This window comes from Crotalus tigris, unplaced genomic scaffold (genome assembly GCF_016545835.1).
Source record: "Crotalus tigris isolate CLP2741 ecotype Arizona unplaced genomic scaffold, ASM1654583v1 scf7180000017536.10889498, whole genome shotgun sequence".
NCBI lineage: Eukaryota > Metazoa > Chordata > Lepidosauria > Squamata > Viperidae > Crotalus > Crotalus tigris.
This window is the reverse complement of record NW_024096460.1, coordinates 6,802,233-6,828,781: the sequence shown is the minus strand read 5'-3', so window position 1 is coordinate 6,828,781 and position 26,549 is coordinate 6,802,233. Positions and strand designations below refer to the sequence as shown.

Below are 26,549 nucleotides of genomic sequence, written 5' to 3'. Positions count from 1 at the left end.
GTAGCAAAATAGAGAGAGACAAGACTTTCTGCTTCAGTTTATCTGGTAGAATTATGATAAATGGGTTTCCTCAAGAAACACATCACAGTTGGTTTCCTCAAGTATCTTTCTGAAGGTTTCTTAGTTTGTGCTTTTCTTTTAAACTACTATTTCAGCTTTCCCTAACTTGACACTCTCCAATATGTTAATCAGAAATGGCATTCTGGCTACTGAGAATTATAGTTCATTCACATCTGGATGTTGCCAAGCTGGGAAAGGCTGTACAAGGATCATCAATTCTTTTTACTTTTATATGAATCAAGTTGAACGATAATAACATTGTGGTATTATAAGAGACTTGGCATATGGGTTGCAGGGACACAAAGCTAATAACAAATTATTGTGTTACTGAAACCTAAATGCCATTTGAAAGAGATGGTGGGAAAACTTTTTTACAAGCCAAGTTCTCTCTTCTGTAAAAAAAGAAAAGAAAAACTATTATTTGTTTGTATTTATTATTTTGATTTATATCCCATCCCATCCCAAAAATCTCTTACAACGGTAAGACTTTTTCCCATGAAACTTATAAAGTTAGTTTAGGCAGTTTTAGAAGGCCCATACAAAAAAGAATGACATAAATGTTACTAGATATCAAATGATTGATTGATCAAATTTATATAGCCACCTATCTCACTGAAGGTGATTCTGGGTGGTACACAACAAATGATCACATATTTTATATTTATAAATCTATATAAATGCCACAATTTTTAAGTGAATCACCACTGTTGTTAAGTTAGTAACATGGTTCTTAAATGAATCTGGCTTCCCCATTGACTTTGTTTGTCAGAAGATCACAAAAAATAATCACATGACCTGGGACACTGCAACCGTCATAAATATGAGTCAGTTGCCAAGCATCTGAATTTTGATCACGTGGCCATGAGGATGCTGCAGTGGTTGTAAGTTTGAAAAATGGTCGTAAGTCACTTTTTTCAGGGCCTAAATGAACTGTTGTAAGGGGACTAACAGTGTGTATGTGTGTATGTGTGTGTTTACATGCACATAAAAACAGGTTTTTTTCACCAGTGCACTATTTTTGTATATTCTTACTTGCTAAATGCCTATTAGTTGGAGGCCTGAGCAAGCACTGATGACTCCTGGCTAGCCATAGAACTAGGGAACAGATATCAAATGAGATAGAGATATATCAATAGAGATTGTCCAGGAGAAAGATGAATCTTTACTCCAAATGCAAGGAATCTTCCTCTTTTCCTTTATCAGAACCAGCTCTTGTTGGAAAGGTTTAAATAGGATGAACTAAAAAGAGAAGGAGAATACAGACATATTTTCTATAAAAGTAACACCATAAAATATGCTAATACCAAGTGATTGAAGAATGGGAATAAGGCCTTTCAGCTATTATAAACTTGTGTTGAGATTGACAATGAAAGAATTAAGCAACACAGGAATATAATTTATTGATTTATTTTATTTGACCTCAATACCACTTTGCTTCAATTGGCACTCAGTGGCTCATAGCATAAAACAAAACAAAACATATTTTTAAACAAAAATGCACCTAATAGTAGCAAAATACAGATCTTATAAATAATAACAAACATATACACTCAGCAATGGGCTCCTAGCATTCTAGCTCAAAGCATGAGAGAAGAATCAGGTCTTCAAATCCCTCTGGAATAGCTTCCAGATGGGAGCCACCTAGATTTCAGGAGGAATCTTATACCAGCAGTCTGGCATCATGACAGAGAATGTAAATATATGCTTCTTTGGTCCCAATAGATGGCAATTCTTGAGGCTTGAATAATAATTCTCTAGGGATCTGAATATTCTAAAAGTCACTTGACCTTCTTGAATGCTTCCAAAATTCTGATTTGGGTACATTATTTTGAAGAAAATTCCAGCAAGAAACATGGGGCAGTATTCTGAAAACCCAGTGTTGGAAATACATATAAAGTCCAGGTTCCATCCTCTCAGGAATCTCAGAAAATGGAATATTAAAAATTAGACCTTTATTTTATAACTAATTCTTCATCCCGATTGTGGAAAGATTTTGGACTGGAGAACAAGGGGAGTTGAGAGATATAGACTAGGCTAAGTCAAACAGCAACTCAGAAAAAGGCAGCGGAGAACTATTTTCACATTAATTGCTCAAAAAGCAACATGCCTGTGACCAAATAGGCAGCAGGAGTGGAGTTGACCTCAAAGCAGTTGTTAACGTCTATATCTGGGGTAAATTGCTAGATCTTTTTTATAATTGATCAACTAAAATTTCCAACTTTAGCTAAAACAAAAGTTTGCTTCTTTTCTTTCTCCTCATTGAGAGTTAAATCCTGTCAATTTCTTGTCTCAGTAATAAATTTATACTTGTATATGGAAGCCATTTGCTGCATAACCACTAGAAAGACAAGATACTAATGTTCACATAAATAAATCATCTACATCTGTACAAGATAAGAGACTTTCCCACCGCTGTTATTCTTTCTATTCTATAAAGATACCATATATTTGTAGGTTTCAGCTGTTGGAGATAAACCACAAGATGATCCTTTCATGCTCTGTGACATCAAAAAACATTTAGATATATGTTTTTTGGAACAGAATACTGAAGTAGACAGATTTAATGGGCTTCTTTTAACCATTGCAGAGAGTGTGAGACAGAGAGAAAAAAAGAAAGATTGCAGTTATATGATTCAGTGTTCCAGTAGGTACAGTTTTCAAGCCTGAATGAAAAGAATTGGCCAGAAATATATCCACACATTTTATTCCTCCTCAGCATGTCTCATCAGAAAAAGTACAGCTGCTGCATAATCTACTCAAATGCATTTATTTTTCATTCAGCAATCAAGAAAGCACTTCAAACAAGCTAAAAAATAATTCAAATTGCTTTATTTTTTCCTGTAGTTTTTATTTAGCTAATCAATATTATTACTATTCTTACTGTTTAAATGTTTTGTAAGAGAAAATATTTTAATAGGCTTTAAAATATTGTCATATGAACACATCTGATCATTGGAAATCCAGTCTGCTTACCTTCTGTTTAGTTTTGCTTAGCTTATCTGAACAGAAAAAATATAGAGGAAACAAATAGATTTCCATTTAGTTAGAAATAAACAGGCTGAATAGGAATTATGAAGACCACCAGATTGTCTCAGCATAATAGACGGCTGCTGGTAACCCAAAAAATAACTATACACATCCAATATTTTGGTTATATTGTGACAAACAGAATTTTCTATGTGCTAATTTTATGCTTTTGCCACACGTTTTCCCTGTTACTAGAAAAAGTGCAAATACATTATCAATTTATATCAGAACCAGGCATAAGGTTATGTCACTAACCTTATTGTGATCACTTAATACAGCTCAGATGGTATCATATTAAGGAATAACATGGTTTGATGGTTTGGGTATAATGTGTTGTATGATCCCAGCAAATCGTAATCCATTTAATAAACCATGTTTAATCAAACCATGGCTTGATCATTGAGTATGAAATTTAAATTCCATCACCGTCTATTCTAAAAGCTGGAACAAAATATTTCTTGCTGCAGCCATTTGGATAGACAGACAGACAGACAGACAGACACACAGACACACACACACACACACACACACACACACACACACACCCTTAAGAATATGAATATAATTATAATTCCAAAATGTAAGTAGTTATATTAAATAGTAAGTTTTATCTGGGTGAATGGCTATTCCTATTACAGTGTAGTTTTATTTTATCTCCAAGGAACTGCCATGAGCACTCTAATAATCTCATGATTTCACAGAGGTGGGTAAAGAGGCCTGTTTGCCTTTTGGAAAGATGGGAGGCGGGGGAGTTTTAAAGGTATAATCCAAGAATTTCCCTCTTCTACTTTCTTTCTTCACTCTTTCCTACCAAGATTCTACTTTCTTACATTTTTCATAAGGATTACATATTTTTGCCTCTGCTTTAGGTGCTAAACCTGCTCCTGAGATATGCTTTCAGAGAGTCAATTCTGCAGGAGATCCATATGGAAACTGTGGCAAGGATTCTAAAAGTACTTTTGCCAAGTGTGAACCCAGGTACATACTGTGCGTCTGTCCAAAACAAAAATAAGTAAAGCAGTGCTAATAGAGATGCTGATGATTATTCCTCTCTTTTCAGAGATTCAAAGTGTGGAAAAATTCAATGTCAAGGGGGAGCAAGTCGACCTGTAATTGGTACCAATGCTGTCTCAATAGAAACAAATATCCCTCTACAAGGAGGAGGCAAAATTCTGTGCCGAGGAACACATGTTTACTTGGGGGATGACATGCCTGATCCTGGTCTTGTCTTGGCTGGAACAAAATGTGAAGATGAAAAAGTAAGGCTTAGAAATCCTGTCCCTCAGTTCCTTTGATATCTTTTTTTTAAAATATTTTTTTATTTTTCCAAACTCTCCCCCATACATATACCGTGATATTTATCAGATGTTAACATACATTCTTTTTACATTCATATATAAGATACTTTTAATAAAATGAAATAAATACATACACATGACTTTTGGTGTTGCTCGCCCATTTCCCCTTTCACTGTATCCACACTCCTTCTTCTCTACCTTCTTCTCTTCCCTACTTCCCTCTTCTTCCTCTCCTCTTCTCTTTCCTTCACCACTCTCCTCCCCTTTCTCCCCACTTCTCCTCTTCTCCTCCAATCTTCCTACTTCCTTCTCTCCTCCTTTACTCTTTTCTCTCGCCTCTCCTTTCTTCCCTCTCATCCCTCTTCAGATACAATTCAGGGGTAATGTCCGAGCAACTCCTCTCTCCAAATTTCCCTATCTGTATTATATACAATAAGATTAATTTTCTCTTACATTAATACTTCTATTTATCTAACCTTCTCGGTATATACTTCTATAAATATTTATACAACCTCCAGTTATTCAATACTGTGTTGCCTGGGTCTCCCTCCTTATCTGCTCCTTCTTCTTCCATCTAAATTGATGTTACTTTCTGTACTTTGAACTAATAGCCTGGCAAACCTAACATAAAGGATTACGCAAATAGCTCTTCTGGTGTCAACGATACTTAAGGGTTTATTGATGATACATGGAATCAGTTTACTCTTTAGCCAGAAGGAGTAGCGGTAAATTGGTACATAAAATTTTTCAAACAAGAGTATATAGTATCAAAAAATATGATAAATTATATATTAGGAAAAAAGAGGAGAATGAGCAAATGTTTGGTCCATACAATGAGTTACTCTTGCAATGTAGTAATATGCAAAGTATTTATATTTTATGTGATTTATGTGAACTTTCTTGTTGTTTGAGTTAATATCAAAGTAGTGGTAATATGATTTCCTATACTTCCTATGTCCAGCAGAATTAGCTAAAGTTGATGACAGAGCTTAATTCAAGCATGGACACATTGGCACTTACATGAATAATTTGTGTGGAACAGTAAATATTGAGCACATAATGTTATAATCTATTATATATCTGTCACCATGCACTTGGATAAACTATCCTTCCCTACCGATTTATTTCATGAAACATGTTTGGATGAATTTTAAAGTAAATGTCTCCCAAATTCATCTCTTTAGGATTTCTATATAATAACAGGGCAGACAATCAGTGAGACAAGCAGCTCGAACACCATCTTTGTTCCCTCTTCTCAGAATAACAACCCAGCAACAAATTAACATTTTTTGTGTGATGAGATTTTTTAATACACTTGCTGGCCACAAAAATAGTTGCCTATTTCTGAACTTTAAGAATCTCACCTTCCTTGTCTTATATACCTTTAAATAGTCAGCAATACTGGTAATAATTATCTGAAAATCAAACAGGACTGAGATTTTTTTTTGTTGATGTTCTTCCCTCTGCTGACATTTTTCTGAACCTGAGCTGAAGTAATTTGAATGTATGGAACTGAAAATCCCCAGGCTTGTTATCCTAAACAAGTTAAATATTAATATCAAATCTGTGTTGTCAAGAGCAGTTCAAGTTTTGACTATCGTATCAGTTCATTGTCCTATCTCAGATAATCTGGACTCTTCTAATATTTTTGCACACTGCTTGGAAGGTTGAAGTCAACATTATTTCTGTAGATCAGGTGAAAATATGGCCTTTTATTCTTAATTCAGGAATCAGTTACTACTGCCTGACTATAACTTTATCCATTAAATACCTCTCTGTTAGTATGCTTGTAATTATGTATATACATGGAGAAGACCATAAAAATGGCTTTGGCATAGCATTTCTTGTTAAGAACTGCCTCTACAGTAAAGCCAATTTTAATATTTTTAACTTTTAACTTTAACTTTTGCTTTTTTTCATTCTATTCCATTCAACTTTATTTTTATTTTTATTTATTTTCATTCTTGTTCTGTTGGAGAACTGTATATTTACTATTTTTCTGGAGATCTGTATTTTTACCATTTTTGCCATGGAGGAAAAAAAAAGAAGAGGCAACATTCACATTCTGTTTCTCAAACTTCACCCAAGCCTATAAAACTGTTCCAAATTGACAGTTATCTAAAAAGCAAACATCTACTTACCCTAAGTAACCAGGCAGCTCCACTCTTCCCACTAATGTCTGTAATAGATATAACCTCTTGGGAGGGAATCTACAAGTGGGGATTGAGAGCTCCTTACTTTTATATCTTTCTTGCTTCAGTGCTTGAGGAAGCTTCCCCTTCACAAATCAAAGCCATTTGTCCACCAACTGCAAGGCTTATACAACAAGGTGATGAGGATTTTTAAAACATTACTTATTTTATAACCTGACAGTTATTATTAACAGCATAAACAATATTGCCAATTTTGAGCTTTTAACTACAATTAACAACAAACTGAACACTGTAAAAGAGTATCTTATTAAATTTAAACACAGTCATATAAATACTACTGCTAAATCAGTCAAATCAAGCTTATCCAGAAACAACTGTGTCTTAAAACACATAATAGTGGTGGAAAGGTAGATCCTATTTTGGAACCTAAAAAGAGAGTGAGGATAAATTAAGAAATCTAAAACTATATTCTAAAACTACATACCAGCAAATATCATGCTCTCAGGAAATATTGGACAAAAGGCAATTCCACCATAACTATTATTTACAGCCAAATCAGATCACTCTACACGTTCAAAATAACAGAGTAAATAGAGGAAAATGGAGGTTCAGAAGTGCAACCATTATCTCCCTCAGTTAGCTTGTACACTGTGAAAGGCAATTGATTGATTTGCAGAACGTTGAATGGCTTCTGTCCAGGAGAGACTCTAAACAAACCTTCTACCCTTTAACATCCTACTATGACCAGCATGTTGTTCAAAATGAAACCAATTTTAAGCAACTTTGAAATCTTCTCACTCCGTGCGTTTCACACAGAGAAGGGGTTAGCTCATTAATAATTCATCCTGGCAATAAGAGTGCTTTTACTTTAACATTTAATTTCAGCAAAATAATAATAGGTAACTTCAAGGACTTTCTATCACCACTATCCTTGAGAAGAGATAGCTGAGCAAACAATATATACTTTCCACAGAAGTCAATGTTCTGAAGAACCCTTAGAGACAAACTTCATTAACTCAGTATCTTGCCAGATACTGAACAAGTGGCGATTACGAAAAAGGCTAGATGATCTGAAGAAATTATTACAATAACACATAAAATTGCTAAGACTTTAATAGACATGGTCACCCCAAGAAACTAGTACCTATCTTGAGAAACCATCTGCTGGTTACTTCCTATTTTAACATGGCATATAAACACAGAAAAGAACAGCAAAAAGTTCTCAGGAATAGTTTCTACCATACAGTGCCTGTTTCCTGTTAAAATACTATACCACATGGAAAATGTAAGAAATGGAAACAAAATGGAGCCCAATAGACAAGAGGAAACAGGATGCAAGACTAATCTTTGTGAGTTACTAGCAGAGCTGATTGTAGGGTAGGACTAAGTGACAAGGAAGAAACCCTTAGCTCAAAACTTCTAAAATTAAAAACAAGCCCCAAAACATCAGTTAGTATTTTCCCAATCACCCTCTCCCAGCAATATTAAGCATAAGAATTTTATCCCGTTACTGATTTGGAATAATGCTGGCTGGAAGAACAGTAGCAAATGGGACCTGATGGAGTTCCTCTTTAAATTTGACTTTACAGCATCCCAAGAGTGCTTGCTATGCAGATTGTATCAAATAGGATATAACTATTTCAAATACACTAAACTTGTTCCAAGCTGGGCAGAAATTCTTGTAATAAAGCTGGTAGAGTCTCCATTGGCATGGACAGATAATGAACTAATAATCTGATTTAATTCGATTTTCTATGTTCCTGTTTTAAAATATAAAATCTTTTTCCTGAAATATCATATAAAATGATCAAATTCATTTAAAAGGAAATATTTCAAAATATATACAAGTCAGCTTTGAAACTAGTAGCATGTTTCTTCTATGGAATGTAACACTAGGAACAGTGCATAAATATAAGGAAAAAATAGGCAGGTGTATTATCATATTTTGGATGCAAAAAACAGTTGCATTATACAGTGTAGCTTTGCTTTCTCCTGAAAAATTTCCTGCAGATGCCCATAAAAATGATCATCCAGCTGGGATCAATCAAGCTCTGTCATTAAAGGATTTTAGAAAAGTCCTGAAAATTCATCTGTTTTCCTTGGCCTTTTTGTGATTGTGTTCAGTTGCATTGTTCTTGATTTTCATCTTTAGTTGTGCAATATTTTAATACTGTCTAACTATAAATAGTTATTGCTTGATTTATTGCTTTTATTAAATTTTGTTCCTTTATTATTTATTAGATTGTGTTGTATAAGCTTCATGGCTTTAGTCCTTAGGTAACCTAGAAATGCCATTAAAGCATCAAATAAATAATGAGTAACACACAACCCACACAATATCCTCTGATTTAGAAGAATTGAATTTTTTTTAGACAGATCTTCCAAATAGGCTTGAGTCCTTCTGACTTTTGTTTCAGATTTTAATTATGAGCTCTTAGTTTTACTTCCTTGATTGCGGGTGGGATTCTTTATGAAAATGGACTCCAGTATCTCAGCATTGGGTCAAAGCTATGGTCTTTTCTGAGAGGAGAACATAGAACACCTTGACTTAATGGTTGGAACTATGCTATTTAGTGGCTTTTGGATGACATTTTCATCTTCTTCATTAACTATGTGCTTTAGCATATTCAACCTGGGAAAGCTGCCAAAGCATAAAGCAGTTCCTGTAAAGCAAAGAAATAGCTTTTCACATCTAGAGAAATATATAAAACATCTTGCTCAGTGTATCTATGCATAGCTTTTCCAGAGTAATCAAGCAAGAAAAGAAAATAATGAAAAACTATGAGAACAATGCCTCTGAGAATTTGAGAGAGGTAGGGTTTAAGCAATGTCCTCTGAAATTGGCATAGTACAGATCAAGATTAGTTTCTGGCTTATCTAAGTCTCTGAGCTTATGCTTACTTTTGAGGTCTATATGCTTCATGTGTTATACATAAACTTGCAGCAAAATCTTAATATTTGTAATCAAATATTTGTTTTTGTTTTTGTATATCTGAGCAAGATGGAAATGGAGAAAACTCCTTGTGTGATCTGTAGGGGATGTACCATATTTGTTTTCCTCCCTGTAGACTAGAAGAAATATTGCAAGTTCAGGCAGATTATATTCATGGAAGAGAAGATGGAGGCTGGAAACAAAATGGTCCCCTTTCCAGCTTATCAGGAAAGATAAGGAATTCTTGCAAGAGACACAGAAATGTTAGCAGGGGGTTCAGAATACCATTAAACCACCCATGTATCTCTGGATGAAGAATAGCCACCATAGACTCCTCAGGGTGGTGCAGTGATTAGAATGCAGTATTGCAGGCTAATTCTGCTGACTGCCGGGCTTTAATCCTCACCGGCTCAAGGTTGACTCAGGCTTCCATCCTTTCAAGGTCAGTAAAATGAAGACCCAGATTGTTGGGGTCAATATGCTGACTCTATAAACCGCTTAGAGAGAGCTGTAAAGCACTGTGAAACGGTATATAAGTCCAAGTGCTATTGCTATAAAACACCAGAGGACTCAAGGAAGATCTTGCATGGTGTACAAGGGAAAGAATGTTAGCCTCTGCCCTGAAGATGAGGATGTCATGTGTGGAAGTGAGATTCCCTACTCAGAGAGATTGAAGCAATGATCCGTAAGCCTGATAATATTCTAAGAAGAGTCTCCTTGATGGCTGGATGAATGGGAAGGTTCCCAAGACTCCTTAGCTCACTGATAATTATTCCTTTTTATTGGTACTCATGGAAATAAATGACACAGCAGACACATCTTTAAACATACCAAATGGGGTTATGAAATACTGAACAAAAGAGATATGGGCCAAGCATCTATTTCTTCTATTAAAGAGCGTGGCTTGCATATAAAAAAATAAAGAAATGAAAACTGGCTACATAGATGGCGCCAATAGAAATAGTTTGGATTCTCTAATATTGAAGTAGTATTGCTGAATTCTCATCTCCTCCCTGATAGTATTTAGTCAATAATGCTCTGAATCAAGCTCATCTCTTCCCAGAAGTCCTTTATTTTAAAAATGAGGGATTTCTGGCAAGAGATGAGCTTGATTCAGAGCATTATTGAGTAAATACTATCAGGAAGGAGATGAGAACTTAACAATACTACTTGCCCAGCGACTGAGACAGGGAGGAGTAGCAGGATGTGGAAGCACTCAGTAAAGAACATATAATTAAAAAAAGAGACAATTCAAGTTTGATGAACTGAGGCTTTCATGGCCTTTATCCATATATCCAGAATATGAGGGACAAGCAAGGAAAACTAGAGGTCTTAAGACTATATATTTATCTAGAAAAATGCAATCTGATCTACTTTTTGGTAGAGATTCCAATTTAGTTGCGCACACGAGTAGCCATAAAATACCTTCATCAGTATCCTACAAGGAGAACAGGGAAAGGAAAAGGGCACGTGCAGTATCTCATATTAATCCTTAAAAGAAAATGTCTAGCTTCAGTTGAATATTGATATTTAAAATCCTCTATATCCAAGTATATATTTGAAACCAAAATATCTGGGTTTTTTATTCATCCACCCAGCATGATAAATGGCCCTTCATGATGTTCACATTTTCAATGTACATTTGAAATGCCTTTATACATTCTAGATAATTTATCTGGAGTCATGTACCAGTAACACATCCTTTTATAAAAATTATCTTTGAGATCATAACGCAATGTAAACTTTTTTTTCTTTTTCTTTCATCTTTTTCTTTTTTCTTCTTTATATTAGTTTGTGTTTTCAATGAACTGGGGGCCTCTCTGACAATAGCTCCTACATCTAGAATGGCACCATGAAAGGATGCAGAGGGGCAGAGGGGCTTGCTCTCCTTCCCCAACAATGAGCTCCAGAGTTATTTAAATCAATTGAATTAAACCATACAACTGCCTGCTTTTAATACATCTTTTTTCTTATTTTAATAGCAGCCACTTTAATGTAGTGTGGTCAATAAGGACTAGATAAAGAATTGGTTCATGTCATCCAGCCATTGGCCTGTCACTCTCCTCTAGCTTAGCCTTGTTTATAGGGCTGTTTTGTGATATTAAAATTAGGAGAGGCTCCAGTATAGACCCCCTGAGAGTTTTTTTCTGCTGAGTTATAAATGCAATAACTAAATAAAAACAAACAATTTGGTGTGCCCCATGGGATACTGAATGGTTTGTTTGTAGTGGTATATTATATTGGTTGTGAAGCCGGTTCCCGTTCATTTCTTTCCTAATTTCCCCTTTCCTTAGAGGGAATATCTACCCTGATTAAGCATCAGTATTCTGTTCTGCTTCATTTTGTCCCCTGCCTGCTCATAAAAATTGTGCCTGACTTTTAGCCCTGCTGAAATAAGTCCCCAAATTAAAGAAGAGCAGATATGATGGTAGATCTGATTGTTGACCTGGCATCTAATACCCATTCCTGGACCGTATAATTTTTTTCTCTACGCTGATGATATATCAGGCACTCTATAAGTGGGTCATTTTAGTTTGCATTGTGAGTCTGCTTTTATGGGGATGTCAATCTTTCTTTGTCCCTGTGATTCAGCTCCAGTGAAATAGTGAAGTTAACTCTCTATGATGATTGCACGAACAATGAACCTTCGATTACATGCTACTCCCTGTTATTCATTTCCCTATAAATAAAAGATAGATGTATCTTCTTCAGGCAAATGCTAATTTAACCCTGCAATAAAATGACAATTCTGTTTAAAGTTTGAGCCCATACTAATCTAATTTACAAAGGAAAGCAGTTTAATTTGGGGGCGGGAATGTGGGATAGACTTAATATATAGTTGGACAAAAATTAACCTCTGGCAGCATTTGAAATATTTTAGCTGTTGTGGGCTTTTCTTCAGAAATAACTCTCTTGAAAAAATATAAAAAGCTGCCATTACCCATTTTGAATTTTTAAATATTTCGGAGTTTCTTTCAACTGTTGCTTTCTACTCCACTGCTGATCTTATCACAAATCGCTTTTGACATTACCTTTAAAAAAAAAAAAAGCCTCTTAATATAGATGTTATTGTTGAAGAGAAAGGCTTTGACAAATATATTTGGCATGATATTACATAATTGTATGTTCTACGATAAGATAGTGTTTGCATCAGTAAAAAGCTGCTGACTTCTAAAATTTAAATTCAAACAATTAACTTCTCTTCACATAGATAAAGAGCAGATTTTTCACTTCTATCATGCAGATGGTAATTCATGAGATAAACTTTTGCTCTCTATCTTATTTCTATTCTCTTTTTTTCTCTCTTACACACTCAAACCCCCCCCCCCAAATTGGACCATGCAAGTTTGGACAGTGCCATAGTCACTGGAGGTAATAATAATAATAATAATAATAACAACAACAACAATAATATTGGAAGGGACCTTGGAGGTCATCTAGTCCAATCCCCTGCTCAGGCAGGAAATCCTATACCATTTCAGACAAATGATTGTCCAGTGTTTTCTTAAAAATTTCCAGTGTTGGAGCATTCACAACTTCGGGAGGCAGGTTGTTCCATTGATTAATTGCTCTGTCAGGAAATTTCTCCTTAATTTTAGGTTGCTTCTCTCTTTGGTTAGTTTCCATCCGTTGCTTCTTGTCCTGCCTTCAGGTGCTTTGGAGAATAGCTTGACTCCCTCTTCTATGTGGCAGCCCCTGAGATATTGGAACACTGCTATCATGTCCCCCCTCGTCCTTCTCTTCATTAAACTAGACTTACCCAATTCCAGCAACCGTTCCTTATATGTTTTAGCCTCCAGTCTCCTAATCATCTTTGTTGCTCTTCTCTGTATTCTTTCTAGAGTTTCAACATCTTTTTTACGTTGTAGTGACCAAAACTGGATGCAGTATTCCAATTGTGGCCTTACCAAGGCATTGTAAAGTGGTATTAACACTTCACGTGATCTTGATTCTATCCCTCTGTTAATGCAGTCTAGCACTGTGTTGGCTTTTTTGGCAGCTGCAGCACACTGCTGGCTCATATCTAAGTGATTGTCCACTGTAACTCCAAGATCTCTCTCACAGCCTTCTAGTCCAGCCCCCTGTTCAAGCAGGAGAGCCTATACTATTTAAGATAGGTGACTGTCCAGTCTCTTCTTAAAAACCTCCAGTGATGGAGCACCTACAACTTCTGAAGGCAAGCTGTTCCACTGGTTAATTGTTCCCACTGTTAGGAAGTTTCTCCTTAATTTCAAGTTGCTTCTCTCCTTGATTAGTTTCCATCCATTGTTGGATATAATAGTAACATTGTCTGTTTCTTGGAGGAGAAAGGGTACACTAACTCTTCCATCATGTAGAGGAATGCTATCTTAGGTTTCCACAAACAGTGACATTCATTGAGTCAGTTTCGCCTAGTGGTTAAAGCACCAGGCTAGAAACCAAGAGACTGTGAGTTCTAGCTGGGTGACTTTCTCTCAGCCTAGAAAGGGGGCAATGGCAAACCACTTTTAAAAAATCTTGCCAAGAAAATTGCAGACGCTAATCTATGCAGTTGCCAAAAACTATGCAGGAGTCAAAAACTGACTTGAATACACACACACACACACACACACACACACACACACAGAGAGAGAGAGAGAGAGAGAGAGAGAGAGAGAGAGAGAGAGAGAGAGAGAGAGAGAGAGAGTGTACTGATGTTCACATATAGGATTTCAAAGTTTCCATTATCTTCAGAGAAGGACGTGATGAAAATTAACAGTATCTTTCTAATATTTGCTGAACAAAATGCTGGACTGAGGGTCCCTTGATCTGATGTAACAGGATTCTTTTTACATCCTTATATTCTTAACTTACACCATACTCAGTGTGGCACAGTTGTCCTAAAGACATAACATACAGCAGTCAGGAAAGAAACAGATTTTTGAAAGAAAAAATATTAGATTGATGTATGCACAATGTTCTGTAAATAAGGCAGACAACATACTTCCTACATATTCTATACCTGAAGCTTTGTTCCATATTCCAAGTTATTTCATTCAGAATCCTTTAGGTCTTAGCATCTTGCTATGTTATTTAATTGTGCAATATTGGTTGATGAATTTAAGGAGATGGCATCAACATTTCATCATACCTCTCTAAATCAAAATCTACTCTTTAAGTTTAAAATTATAACCAGAAGAGATTGGCTATTCTCTCTTGAATTAGAAATACAATACAGGGGGAAAAAATCCAGTTGCTTGGTCTTTATACCATAAATTATCTTTTGCCTGCTCTTATGTCTTTACAGATCTGTCTTAATCGCCGCTGCCAAAACACCAGTGTATTTGGTGTTCATGAATGTGCAACAAAATGTCATGGACGTGGGGTAAGTATTACAGATTCAATTTTTTATAGTCAGTCAATCTCCAGCTGAGCAATAAATCACTCATTGGTTATAGCCCTTAAAAACGGTGATTTTTTGTACTATATCTCTCGGTTTTTTTCAGTCTCTGCTTCCAGAATGATCAATTTTCAAGCCCTTTCAATGCCCAAGAAAGGAAATGTGGCTTTTATTTGACAAAGCAATATTGCTGGTCATGGTGACCTTATCTTTGCAAAAATTAGCATTCAGCAGTTTAAAAACTAGAATGAGTTCACTTATGCTCTTGTTAATGTTTCAGGCATAATAGACTGGAGCGAAGGATTCTTTCAAATATATCCAGCTGTTTGGAGCAGAGGCAGATAGGCATGATCAGCCAAGGAGATGTAACAGAACTGAAATATTTTTAAAATGATTTACAAAAAAAAAATGAAGTTACAACATTTAATGAGTCAGCCAGTCCTTCAGGTCTTCAAGGAAGTGTTCAGGGGGAAAATCAACTATGCAATATAAATATAAATATATAAAAAGTACCATAATCCACCATTACTGTAAACAGAGTTACAGATAAATAAGCAAGATAGAAATTATATATGACAAGCTGGAGCAGATATGGTCAACCTTCTAAAATGCAATGGTGGAGATTCCTATAAAAAATCTTCAGGAAGTCCTTAACTTAGCCACAGATGTTTGAATATTTTGCATGGTATTTTGTTCTAGCATACAGCAACATTCACAAGTAAGACACTTAACTATCTATGGACAAACCACAGATGAGATCCCACTGGTCACCTATTTTTGTTGTAACTTCTTCAGGCTTGTGAGACTAAATGCAATTTAAACTTATTTAGTAGATCTTCATTGATCTGAGAAAGCAATTAAGGCAATGAGCAAATCCTAGGACCCCTTAAAGCAGGGGTGTCAAACGGCCGCTGCGGAAACCACACCCACATTGCCGGTAATGGCAAAACAGTCCCAATTCATGACATCGCGAGTTTGACATATCTGCCTTAAAGATTATAATCAATAATGCATGTAACACTCTAGGGACAAACAAACTCCTTGCAAAATGGCCTGCCTTTCCATAATCTTCTGGCATGCAAACACTCTAGTGATAGTATTGTTTGGTTACTATGGTTGGGATTCCAGCTTTCAAACTAAAAAGTAAATTGTCTGCATTCCTTCAAGGTGACATTCTAGAAGAGAAAATGCTATCAAAATAATTTTGGATGCACGTATATTGTGGCCTTACAATTACTTTTTAATTCTGGAATCAATTATTTTTGTTCCACGTGGAGTTACATTTGGAACAATCTATAAAAAGGTGTAGTCTTTGTAACATCACAAAGCATGATTGCTGTATCTTATTTATTTATTTTATTTATATGATAGACATAAATCTTTGGTAGTGCTTTTCATACTCATATTTGTACATGCTTTTGCTTTTGAGGTCTGCAACAATAAAAAAAATTGCCACTGTGAGGCTCATTGGGGTCCTCCCTTTTGTGATAAGGCAGGATTTGGTGGCAGTATTGACAGTGGGCCAGTTCGACAATCTGGTGAGTAAACAGACAAAAGTAAAGAGAACATAAATGAAGGAATTGGCTTTGGACATCAGATTATCTAGGGATCCAGTTTTTATATCTCAATATCCACTTCTAGCTGCCATTGTGAATATAAATAAATTGAATTATGTGTAGGGCGGTGCCTTGTTTCACTTTAAATGCAAAAGTAGTTATAGCTGTGATTCACTGATTGTGCTTCAGCCCATTTATGGTAACAAAAGATTGTTCATTCTTTTCCATAGAACTTCCCAAAATAAAATCTTCCTATTTCATTGTTTTATGCTGGCATATCTTCATATCTTTCACCTTTGTCCTGTTGGCTTTTTTATGTATTAACATTGGGTCTTTTAGATGACAGCAGCTTAATATGAATGACGGATTGGTATAAGCAATGAAATACAATGAGAGGAAACTTAAGATCACAGATGAACTCTTGGAAGAACTGTATTTTCTATACTATATCTCTACCTATTCCTTCATCTGATTGAATGCTGTGCTTTTGAAACCCCATTGTCCTGAAAGATCAGGATTATAGTCACTGTCCCATATTGTCAAAGCAATGCTAGAGTTGAGTACTCATATAATAAATAATGTTGGAAGTTGAAACATTCCAAATGTGCTTCCAAGCATTCCTGAGAATAGTTTTATACTTATACAGTACTTATAACAGAAAGTTAATTTATTTATAGGAAATATATAGGCAAAAGCCTAGGATATAGCTGCCACAACGAAGTCAACCTATTCTCTAAGCATCTGAAGGTAGGACAAGAAGCAAAGAATGGAAACTAATCAAGGAGAAATCCAGCCTACAAATTATCATGAAGAGAGTTTGGGGTCATCATGCATGTGTGCCTGCAGAAAAAGTATCTACAATTAGCAAGGTGTTTTGGACAAGAACAGAGAGAATGAAAGGGAAAGAGAGAATGCAAAGGAAAACCTGAACTCTATATTTACACACTACTGCTGCTTCGTAGTGAGGAGGTCATGGGGTGGGTGCTTCAGAACCAGCACTATTAGATTTCCACCTCAAACAAATAATTTTGCTGTATTTGAATTCTGCAGAGCAAACTTCATGGGTATTTTTGTTAGTGCTACCCCCTACAAAGTTTGGGAATTTCCAAGAAGCAAAAGTAATTTTCTCCCATTTATATTAATTGTAAATATCAATATTTCATTCCTAGTAGGCTCTGAAAATTGTTAATATTGAGTTGTTCTTGCAGAATAATGAAGTTAACTTTTTGCTAAAGGAAATAGCAAACATCCTTCCATCAAGGTAAAGTAGCATATTTTGCAGAGATGTTCAGGGAGAGTAGGATGCATAGCCAGCTGTGAAGTTGTACAACTGGCTATCTAATCCTCATGCTATCCTTTGCAATCCAAGCTTAAGTTTTATCTAACTGTTTCTTATGTCCATTGTGAAAAAAGGCAAGTGTAACATTAGGTTCCTCAAATGGGTCATCTAAACCTCATCCGCATATAGCATACTTTGCTATCCTAAACAAAGCCTTAATCTTAAATTGTCTTGGCTTAGTAAATCACATACAGTATTTGTCAACTGTGCGCTCATCTGTGCCAATATAGTTTATTCAGTAAAGTATATACTCTTAGTAAAATAATGTCCCAGGAGTTTCTTTTTCTGGATCCACAATCTGGACAGTTGACAATAAACCAGGTCTGGGTTTCCCATGCAAAAGCTAGCATAGTTAATTCCCCCCTTTCCCTATGGGCCAGTCCATTACTTTCACCAATCACTTCTGTTCATTTTGTTATGGGAACCAGAGAGCCACGCTAATCCATCTGCTCGCTATGTCCTTGGGTTGGAGCACTGTCTCATGGGACCGGATGTTGCTCAGTTGCAGTTCCCTCCACCCTTGCATTCCATTCCCCCCTCCTCTCTTTTCTTTTTCAAGCTGCAAGCAAAGTGGAATATAGGTGAAAGTGCAAAACAGTCTTGACAATATTGACTTCAATCTTGACATCCTTAGTGTATTAACTTTTCCCACATCATTCTTTTGGTTTTTCAAACAGAGATGTGATGATTGATTAAGTAGGAAACTTAGTAGTAACTAAGTTGATCCAAATAAGATCCATTGATTCATAGAAGATCACCCCACACAAATGTCATTAAAAAAAAAAGAATTTAGAAGGCATCCACATGAGTGGGAGCAGATACACATACATTGATATATTTATTGAATTTTAAATATCTTGTGATCCACCAAGATAACTTCATTAAAGAGCTATATATTAAATAAAGAGCCATGTCTATGCAGTAGCCAATAATTGCTAAGGAAAGTAGAGTCCTTTCCAGCCTATTTAAGGGTCATCAATTTTTCCACAGGCTTCTTTATAGATGATATGCATGGATTGATAGGAAAACCTTTCTAGTTCCTTATTAATCTTTCATTTTTTGGCAATCCCCTAAAATATATTTTCCTTTTATTCTGCCTGAAAATCTTAGACTGCTTTATCTGTGCCTGAAGTTGAGTAGGAATTGATTTTCCTCTTGTAAATCATATAGAATCAAATCTTTGAAGTCTGTAAAGATATTTCTATGTTGATTTGGATGTAAGAACAGAATCAGAGCTACAATTGTGTTTACCATTAAAGTTTGGAAATGATCTCAATTTGGAGGGGGCGGGTGGAATGGATAACATTATTCAAATTAAATTAGATGGCGTTTACTGCAAAGTTATGATAATGAGGTGAGTTTGTGACATCATACAAATCTCTTTTATCAGTACAGTGGCATAATGATTTTATAGTAAGATGAAGTTGGTTTAAATAAAAATGTAAGAAAGAGTTAGTTAGTCAGACAAGAATCACTTCTTGGAATTATAATAGAAAAAAAAGAAGAAGTCCAGGAGTTAAATGAGTGAATCTAGTCACAGTTCAATATTACTTACAATACATTCAGCAGCATTCCTACTGACTATATAAAACCAAGTAACAATGCTGTGAAGTTTGGATGTGCTTATGTCTTTGCATTCTGCTTTTTCATTTGAAGCCTCTTTATCATAACAAATAAACTTAATAAACTCCATGGATATGATCACATTAATGCTAAGCATATTCTGCTCAATCTCTTTCCCAGTAATTTAAATATGATTTTGGTACATTATATTGATCTTTTCCGCATTGGTTTCAATTTATCCTGGAGGTCAAGGAAAGACAATCTGTCCTGTCACACATGCCAACAAAGAAATGGGTGCAGGATGGGAAGAGAGTAAGAAATGGCATCAGAAATTTAGGTATGTCTGATGTCTTCCATTTTTCCTGTCCTGTCATCAGATAGAAGAGTAGTAGTATCTGCTGTTTGCCGGAAATGTAAGTCTCAGCCTTCAACAGAAGGGCACAGAAACATTCAAGGGTTATTTATCCTAAAGTGAGTTTAGTTTTGCTTGGAAGGAGAGATCACAGGAAAGATACTACAGTATCTTAGTTTATGCCTGTGGTGGTGCAGTGGTTGGAATGCAGTATTGTAGGCTATCTCTGCCCACAGCCAGGAGTTCAATGTTGACTCAGCCTTCCATCCTTCTATGGGCAGTAAAATGAGGACCCAGATTGTTGGGAGCAATATGCTGATATTGTAAACTGCCCAGAGAGTGCTGTAAATCACCAGGAAGTGGTATATAAGTCTAAGTACTATTGCTACTTAAGTAAATGTAAATTAAAAATAAGTAGACACAAAATGTTTTTAGTTTTAAATAGAGGTAGGAATCCACTGTTCTGTGCAAAAGTTTCATTTATATAAAACTTCTTAAACTGCTCAATAGCTGAAACTCTTCAGGCAGTTTACCATAAACACACTAAAAAGTTAAAATGATACATTGAGTATCCAATATATATCCAATAAAATAATAAAATAAAGATGCCATATAAACTAGGCAGAAGCAAGGTGGTTATCATATTTAAAACAATGTGAATTAAAATATGATTAAAAAGCTTGGGAAAATGAAAATGTTCTCCCCTGTGTCATGTGATCACCATTTGTATACTTCACAACCAGATTTTGACAGCAGAGTCAGTAGAAAGGCTGGCAGTAAAATTACACGTTGCAATCATGTGATGTGTTGCTTAACTGTCACATCATGAATAAAGCGATGGAGTTGCTAGTTCCAGTTGTGGTAATTAAATGAGTCCTTCCCTCCTTCCTTCCTTCCTTCCTTCCTTCCTTCCTTCCTTCCTTCCTTCCTTCCTTCCTTCCTCACACACCCAGAAACATGCACACAATCTCTTGTCAGTACCTATTTAATAGTTATATCATATGCACAAAAAAGTGATAAAAGTATATCAGTTCTAGAAAGACAGGGCAATTTCTTGTCAAAAAGTAACGTGATCTTAATTTCCCCATATATTTTGCCCAACTTTGCTTAATTTTTCCCAAGTGGGGCTCTACAGATGTGTCAGACCTCTGCTTTTATAATCTCAACCAGAGTGGTCAATAAGGAATAATGATCCCTACTAAGGTAAGACTATCGCCCTAGGGAAATCTAATGTATTCATTGCTACATTATTTGAGCCATAGAAGATGAAAGCACGGAATGTCTGTAACCATGCCCTTTGTCTAATTTCAAAATCGGTCCTCAGTAGTACTTTGTTTGTGTGTGTATGTGCATGATTGTGGTTTTGGAATACTGCTACCAAAAAGCCTAAGTGGTCTTTGATTTAACCTTCTTTTTAAATAAGGATTATTGGTTTGTTTGTTTTAGATAACAGAAGCTTAATTGCAATACTTATAACCATCCTGTGCCTTCTGGCGGCCAGTTTACTTGTGTACTTCAAGAGGAAGATCTTGATTAGAGTATTCTTTATTAATAAGAAGACTACAATAGAGAAACTTAGGTATGGTATTTAACATTACTGTTTTTTGAAACTGCAACCTCATAAAAACTACCCATTACCTATTGCTGGCCAATCTCTTCCAGAATGATTATTATCTACAGTATATTCTTTCATTAGTATCATTTATTGCAATGAAACATCAGTTTATTCAGTCAGATGTAAGGTTCTGCCTGAATGTATAATTTGTTCTATTTATATATGAAATTGAACTAGTGTAGTGTGTGTCAAAGGACAAGGGGGGTGCTATTAGTTCAAAATAGAAACAACATGAGGAGTTATTAGAGGAATTAAAAACACTGAAGATCCCCCCAGAGCAGGAATGGGTGGCCTGCAGTATAAAATCACATGTCGCAGTCAAAATTCTTAGACACTTTAGATAAAAGTCTTTTTTTCCTCTCTTCCCTTGCACTATTGCTTGGGAGGAGGAGGAGATGGAAAAAGAGAAATAAAAGTTAGCCTCATCACTTTGCATTCTAGCTCCATCAACTATTTGCTTTAGCCCCACCAATCACTAGCATTTGACCCTTTAGTGCAGTATCTCTGCAGAACTGTGTCCTTCACCAGAATAAAAGCTGGTTTTTGCCAGCAATAAGGCACCGTGTCTCTCATGTTGGATTTCTTCTTTTAAGAAAATGTAAAGGCATCATCTGGGAAAAGTAATCCTAATGAGATTGGAGCTGGTACGGAGTAGGGAATTAACCTCTTCCTTCCTCATCCAGGAAAATCCCTCTTAAGAAATAATATTTTATTAATTTGATTGATATCCCACCTTTGTATTCTACCAAGGTGATCAACAAGATACAAAATAAAGCGTAACAATAAGCATAATTAAAGCATATAAATATTAAACTCAGTATTTGTATTTGTCAGGGAGTTCATATGCTTATTTTGCTGTATCTGAACCAGTTGACAATCTATTACTGAGTGGGACTGGAGATGTTGTTTCTTTTAATACTTAAAATGGACAAGATATTGGAGGGGTTATTTTCTCCTATTCATTCATCTCAAGTAATAAAACTTTCTTGTCCTACCAATGATGAAAGAAATTACCTGAGCAAACTGAAAGGCTTTTCAGTTGCTATTTCATGGAACAGAATAGCAAGGCTTAAGACATTGAAAAGCTTATATAATATTTGAAATAAAATTGTAGTTAAACTTGTTTGCTTATCTTTGCTATCTTTTGGTTGATATCATTTTTATAATAGATAACTTAATTGTAGTTGTTTTGTATAATGTAGGCACATTAGAAAGAGGAGGTGAAATACTGTATCTGTCATGAACATAAATTATTTGGGGGTTTTTCTGGCACTAAATCAAGATCACACTGCTTTCTGATGTTCTTGTTGTTTCTCATTTTGTTTTGTATTAAACAATTAAAAAGTAAAAGGAGTTTGCCTTCATTTGCTCTGCTTGAAATATTGAAAGATTGGAAGTAGCCTTTTGTCTCTAGCCTACTGAATGAAGCACAATATCCATAGCAAAGGTCATTACTTCTTAAACACCAGCTTCATTAGAAGTATCTCTTGGGGGCTATAAAGCAGCATTTCCACAGATTGCCAGAGCTAATTTAACAGACTAGTGGTTCTAAACAACAAAAAATCAATATTTTTATTCTTGCAATAGTATTGGATGGATTTTACAGTCACTGTTACTAAAGAAAATAAAGATAAAGGAGCATTATATCAAACTATAACCCTGACGTTGTATTTTCCAAGCATAGCTATTTTTTAATGAGCGTGTTTGTGTTGCAGGTCAGTGAGTCAAACAAGGCCTTCCAGTTCATCTGAATCTAATCATGTTCATACGGCAACATTCCTCAGTAAAAAACTAGCCAAACAGCCACAAAATTTAACCACACCCAAGGTGGGTTTTATATAGTTGAAGTAAAAGTAAAGTCAAATATTCCCTTGAGTCAAGCTCAGCTTCAAGTGTCTGTATGGTCATATCTGTGTAGTTTTCTTGTTATCAATAATTTGCTACTGTATACTTCCAGGATATGAACAACTTTTGCACCAATGTCTAAGTATATTTAATTGGATACCATTAAAAATGATTTTAATGTTTTTCTCGGTAGTTATTATTTATAATATTTATATACTATATGTCTTTTCCAACCTGCGGCACAAGTCAGAGAAACACAGTAATTACAAAAATGTCATTCCCCAAAGAATTCAAAATTTAACAACCTGCCAATTAAAGAAATATATTTGGCTAATACACACTAACCACTGCAAGCGTTCATATTAACAATACCCTACGGTACAGCCAAGTGCAAATATATCCAGAATTTCCATTAAAAAGGGAATTAACCTTGAAACTTCCAATCCTAATGTGTGCAAGGTGGGATAATCAAAGCCTTCTAGTTAAACTAACATTCTAATTAAATAATTCTGAAGCAACAGAAAGAAAAACCTGCCCAGAGAACATAATAAGTCAAGAGGTTTTTAGGGGGATGTTAATAAATCAAGAGGTTTGTAGGAAGATGTTCCTGTTGGTATTAGGAAGTTCATTACCACTGATGACAAACTATTACCTATTGCAATGTCACAATGGAATTTGCAAAGCAAATTTGCTTTGCTGCATAGTGATATGCATTTGATCACTTGTTCCTCTTCTCCCTCCTTTCCTCTCATCCTCTGCAAACACTCATGAACCAGAAAACTTTAGCTATGAACATTTGTTGTTTAAAACCGATTCTGGCTATTCTTAGGAGCCAATAAAAACCCCTGCTGGGCAATGAATCCTGAAAAAAAACACATAGGATCCAAAATAGCCTGAATGTCATTGTTCTGGTCTGTCTAAGATCACGAAAAACCCTGCCAAGAGACTATTGAAATAATCTGTGCGTGAAACAGTTAAGGTATGCACCAATAGAGCCTGTGTCAAATAAAGAAAGCAAAACACAAATTTGGTTAATGACTGAAATAAAATCCACACAGCCAGATTGGAAAATGCATACTGGTTTCCATGCTCTAGATGAATGAAGATTTTAAGAGCTGAAACAAATAAATGTACTGGTTTCTGGATTGCAGCCAGGTCTCTTAGACAGAAATAATGCTTTTTAAACATCCAAGGATTAGTGTTTGAGTAAGCTGTTAATTGGTTGTTAGTTGACTTGAGGAAAAATAAAGAGGGCATATTAAAAAAGGGAAGAGCCATTTAAACCAGCCCTGAAAGCAATGACATTTAACCATTAATTTGTATATCTGAGAAGAAGAATATTGGCACAATTCAGCCAAAATGATTTTAACATTTATTTAAGTGGGAAAGATAATTCTGTTCATAGCATTTTCTTTTTCCTTGGGTTCCTCTCATCTGCTTTTCTTTAACTGCAATAAACTGAACTTGAAATGCTTAGTTTTAGTTGTGCCATATGTAGTGTGCTTAAACTGCAACTTATTTGCATATTGTTTTTATGGTCTATAGAGAAACAATGTACAACAATTGCTACAATATCAGAAAAGGGATATTAGCTACTTTGTGAAGGCCCAGGATATATCGAAACGGAGCCCACCAGAGAGGGTCCAGGCACATCTTTGTGAGATTTCCTGCCAACAATCTGTGTCTGGAAAGGTGCTGCCCACCAAGCCCCTTCTGAAATTTGACCTGGTAGGTTGTTTCCCCCACCTTCATTTCTACAGAACCTACAAATTCTGGAGACCCAAACGAAACTGAGATTTCTTGCTGTTGAATGAAGAATAAATAGCCCTTTCTAATTCTTTTATCTCTACCTGTCTTATCACCTGCTGCAATCAAGAAAACCTTCAGCAGTTCCAGTCTTGATTTCTTTGGGCATTTCTTTACTAGTTGATTTCATTCTGAATGGCCACACTGATCAGAATTAATTCTAGTTCATCTGATCATTCCTAGTCAACCTCAGCATGTCTTCCTCCAATGCCAATGTTACAATATTTGTGACATGCTGTCAAGTAGCTGTTTAAATTCTAGATTCCAAATCCAGGCCATTTTATGGCCCTTGTGTCAGAGGGGATTGGTTGGTTGGTTTTTTAACTTTCTGTGAAATAACTTTTTCTGTGCCTTTCTTACAGTGTGAACCAATTCCACATAAAATTCAAAGAAGGGCAGTAGATGTTATTTTTCCGCTTGTTTTTTCTTCACTTTTGAAGTGAAGCAGTATGCACTTGTATACTGCCCAGAGTCAGTTTTTATCAGATGGCAGTTATACCATTTTTTTCTATTTTTATTTTATTAAAAAAATTAAAATACAAATACAAAACCTCAAAAAAAATTTTTAAAAAATGAACAAAAAAGTCACAAAACGAACAAAACATTTAAAAAGTGAATTCAAAAAAACCTAACACATGCACACATATTATCTCCCCTAGTTGAGTAGTTTAATATGTTATTGAATTAATATATAGTAATTAATATATAGTAATCATAGTAATAATTAATGTATTGATATTGTTTAATATATATTTCACAAGGGGTAGTTTTCCACCCCTTGTGAAACAGGCCCTCCAAAATTTTAAACTACGTACTAAATCTATTTGCAGTCTATTAGCCTGATATCTATATGCTATATTAATGAACAAATAATTAACAGGAAGAGCAATAATAAGAAAAGCAAGGGTAAAGTTTCAAAACCCTCTGTTAACAAACTGTAATCAACTCATAGATGATTTATCATGGCATATTATCTATTCCAAATCTCCCAAAAGATAACAGTGATTCATCCTGGATCAAATATCCACATTTGTTTCTTAACACCAGCTCTTATTAATTGTTCTCTGGTTAAATATAATAAATCCAACCTCCACAGTCTGCCTATCTTCCCCAAAACATCCAGATGGAATTGTTTTGCAGATAAATGTGATAAATCCATTTCCCAAACTCCTTCAATGTTCTTAGGGAAAGCCAATTTATCACTTCTCCACTTAGTCAGGTTTCTGCTGTTGTAAAAGAATGCAGGCTTGAACTTCAGAGAGGCATGTGGGATTGACTCAGTTAGTTCTAGGTCTGTGAATTCTAAGTCTGTAGAGTTCATATTTCTTTCCAGTGAATCTACTGCTTTCAGATCACATTTCTTTTGTGAGTCTAATTTATCTACAGCTAGATGCATCTGAATATTTTCCACAACCATTATCATTTCAGCAAACTTTTTTTAAAAAAGCTTTCAAATGAGTATTGCATATTATCAGCCTTTTGTCAAGTATCAACCACATGTTTGTCTGTAACCTGATACATTGTTGTTCTGTGTAACTTGGCAACAATAAATAAAAAAAAACAGGAATCCTCAGAATGAAAAAAAATACTTAAAAAGTAGGAAAGATATTTTCCAGATATTTTGATCCAATTTTTTGAAAAGAA

At 35.3% G+C, this 26,549-nt stretch overlaps 1 protein-coding gene across 7 annotated transcripts in view; it reads left to right on the top strand.

Annotated features, from left to right (window-relative positions):
• The window catches only part of ADAM12 (ADAM metallopeptidase domain 12), a 281,938-nt gene that overhangs the window by 225,854 nt on the left and 29,535 nt on the right, over positions 1-26,549 (top strand). For all 7 annotated transcript variants that reach the window (XR_005556825.1, XM_039344430.1, XM_039344344.1 and 4 more), the window contains exons 15-21: positions 3,957-4,065; positions 4,148-4,346; positions 14,737-14,814; positions 16,259-16,367; positions 21,086-21,218; positions 22,970-23,081; positions 24,645-24,827. Coding sequence is in view for 6 of the 7 variants with exons in the window: in XM_039344430.1 (XP_039200364.1) it covers positions 3,957-4,065; positions 4,148-4,346; positions 14,737-14,814; positions 16,259-16,367; positions 21,086-21,218; positions 22,970-23,081; positions 24,645-24,827 (923 nt within the window). In the remaining variant the exon portion in view is untranslated. The remainder of the gene's footprint in view (positions 1-3,956; positions 4,066-4,147; positions 4,347-14,736; positions 14,815-16,258; positions 16,368-21,085; positions 21,219-22,969; positions 23,082-24,644; positions 24,828-26,549) is intronic.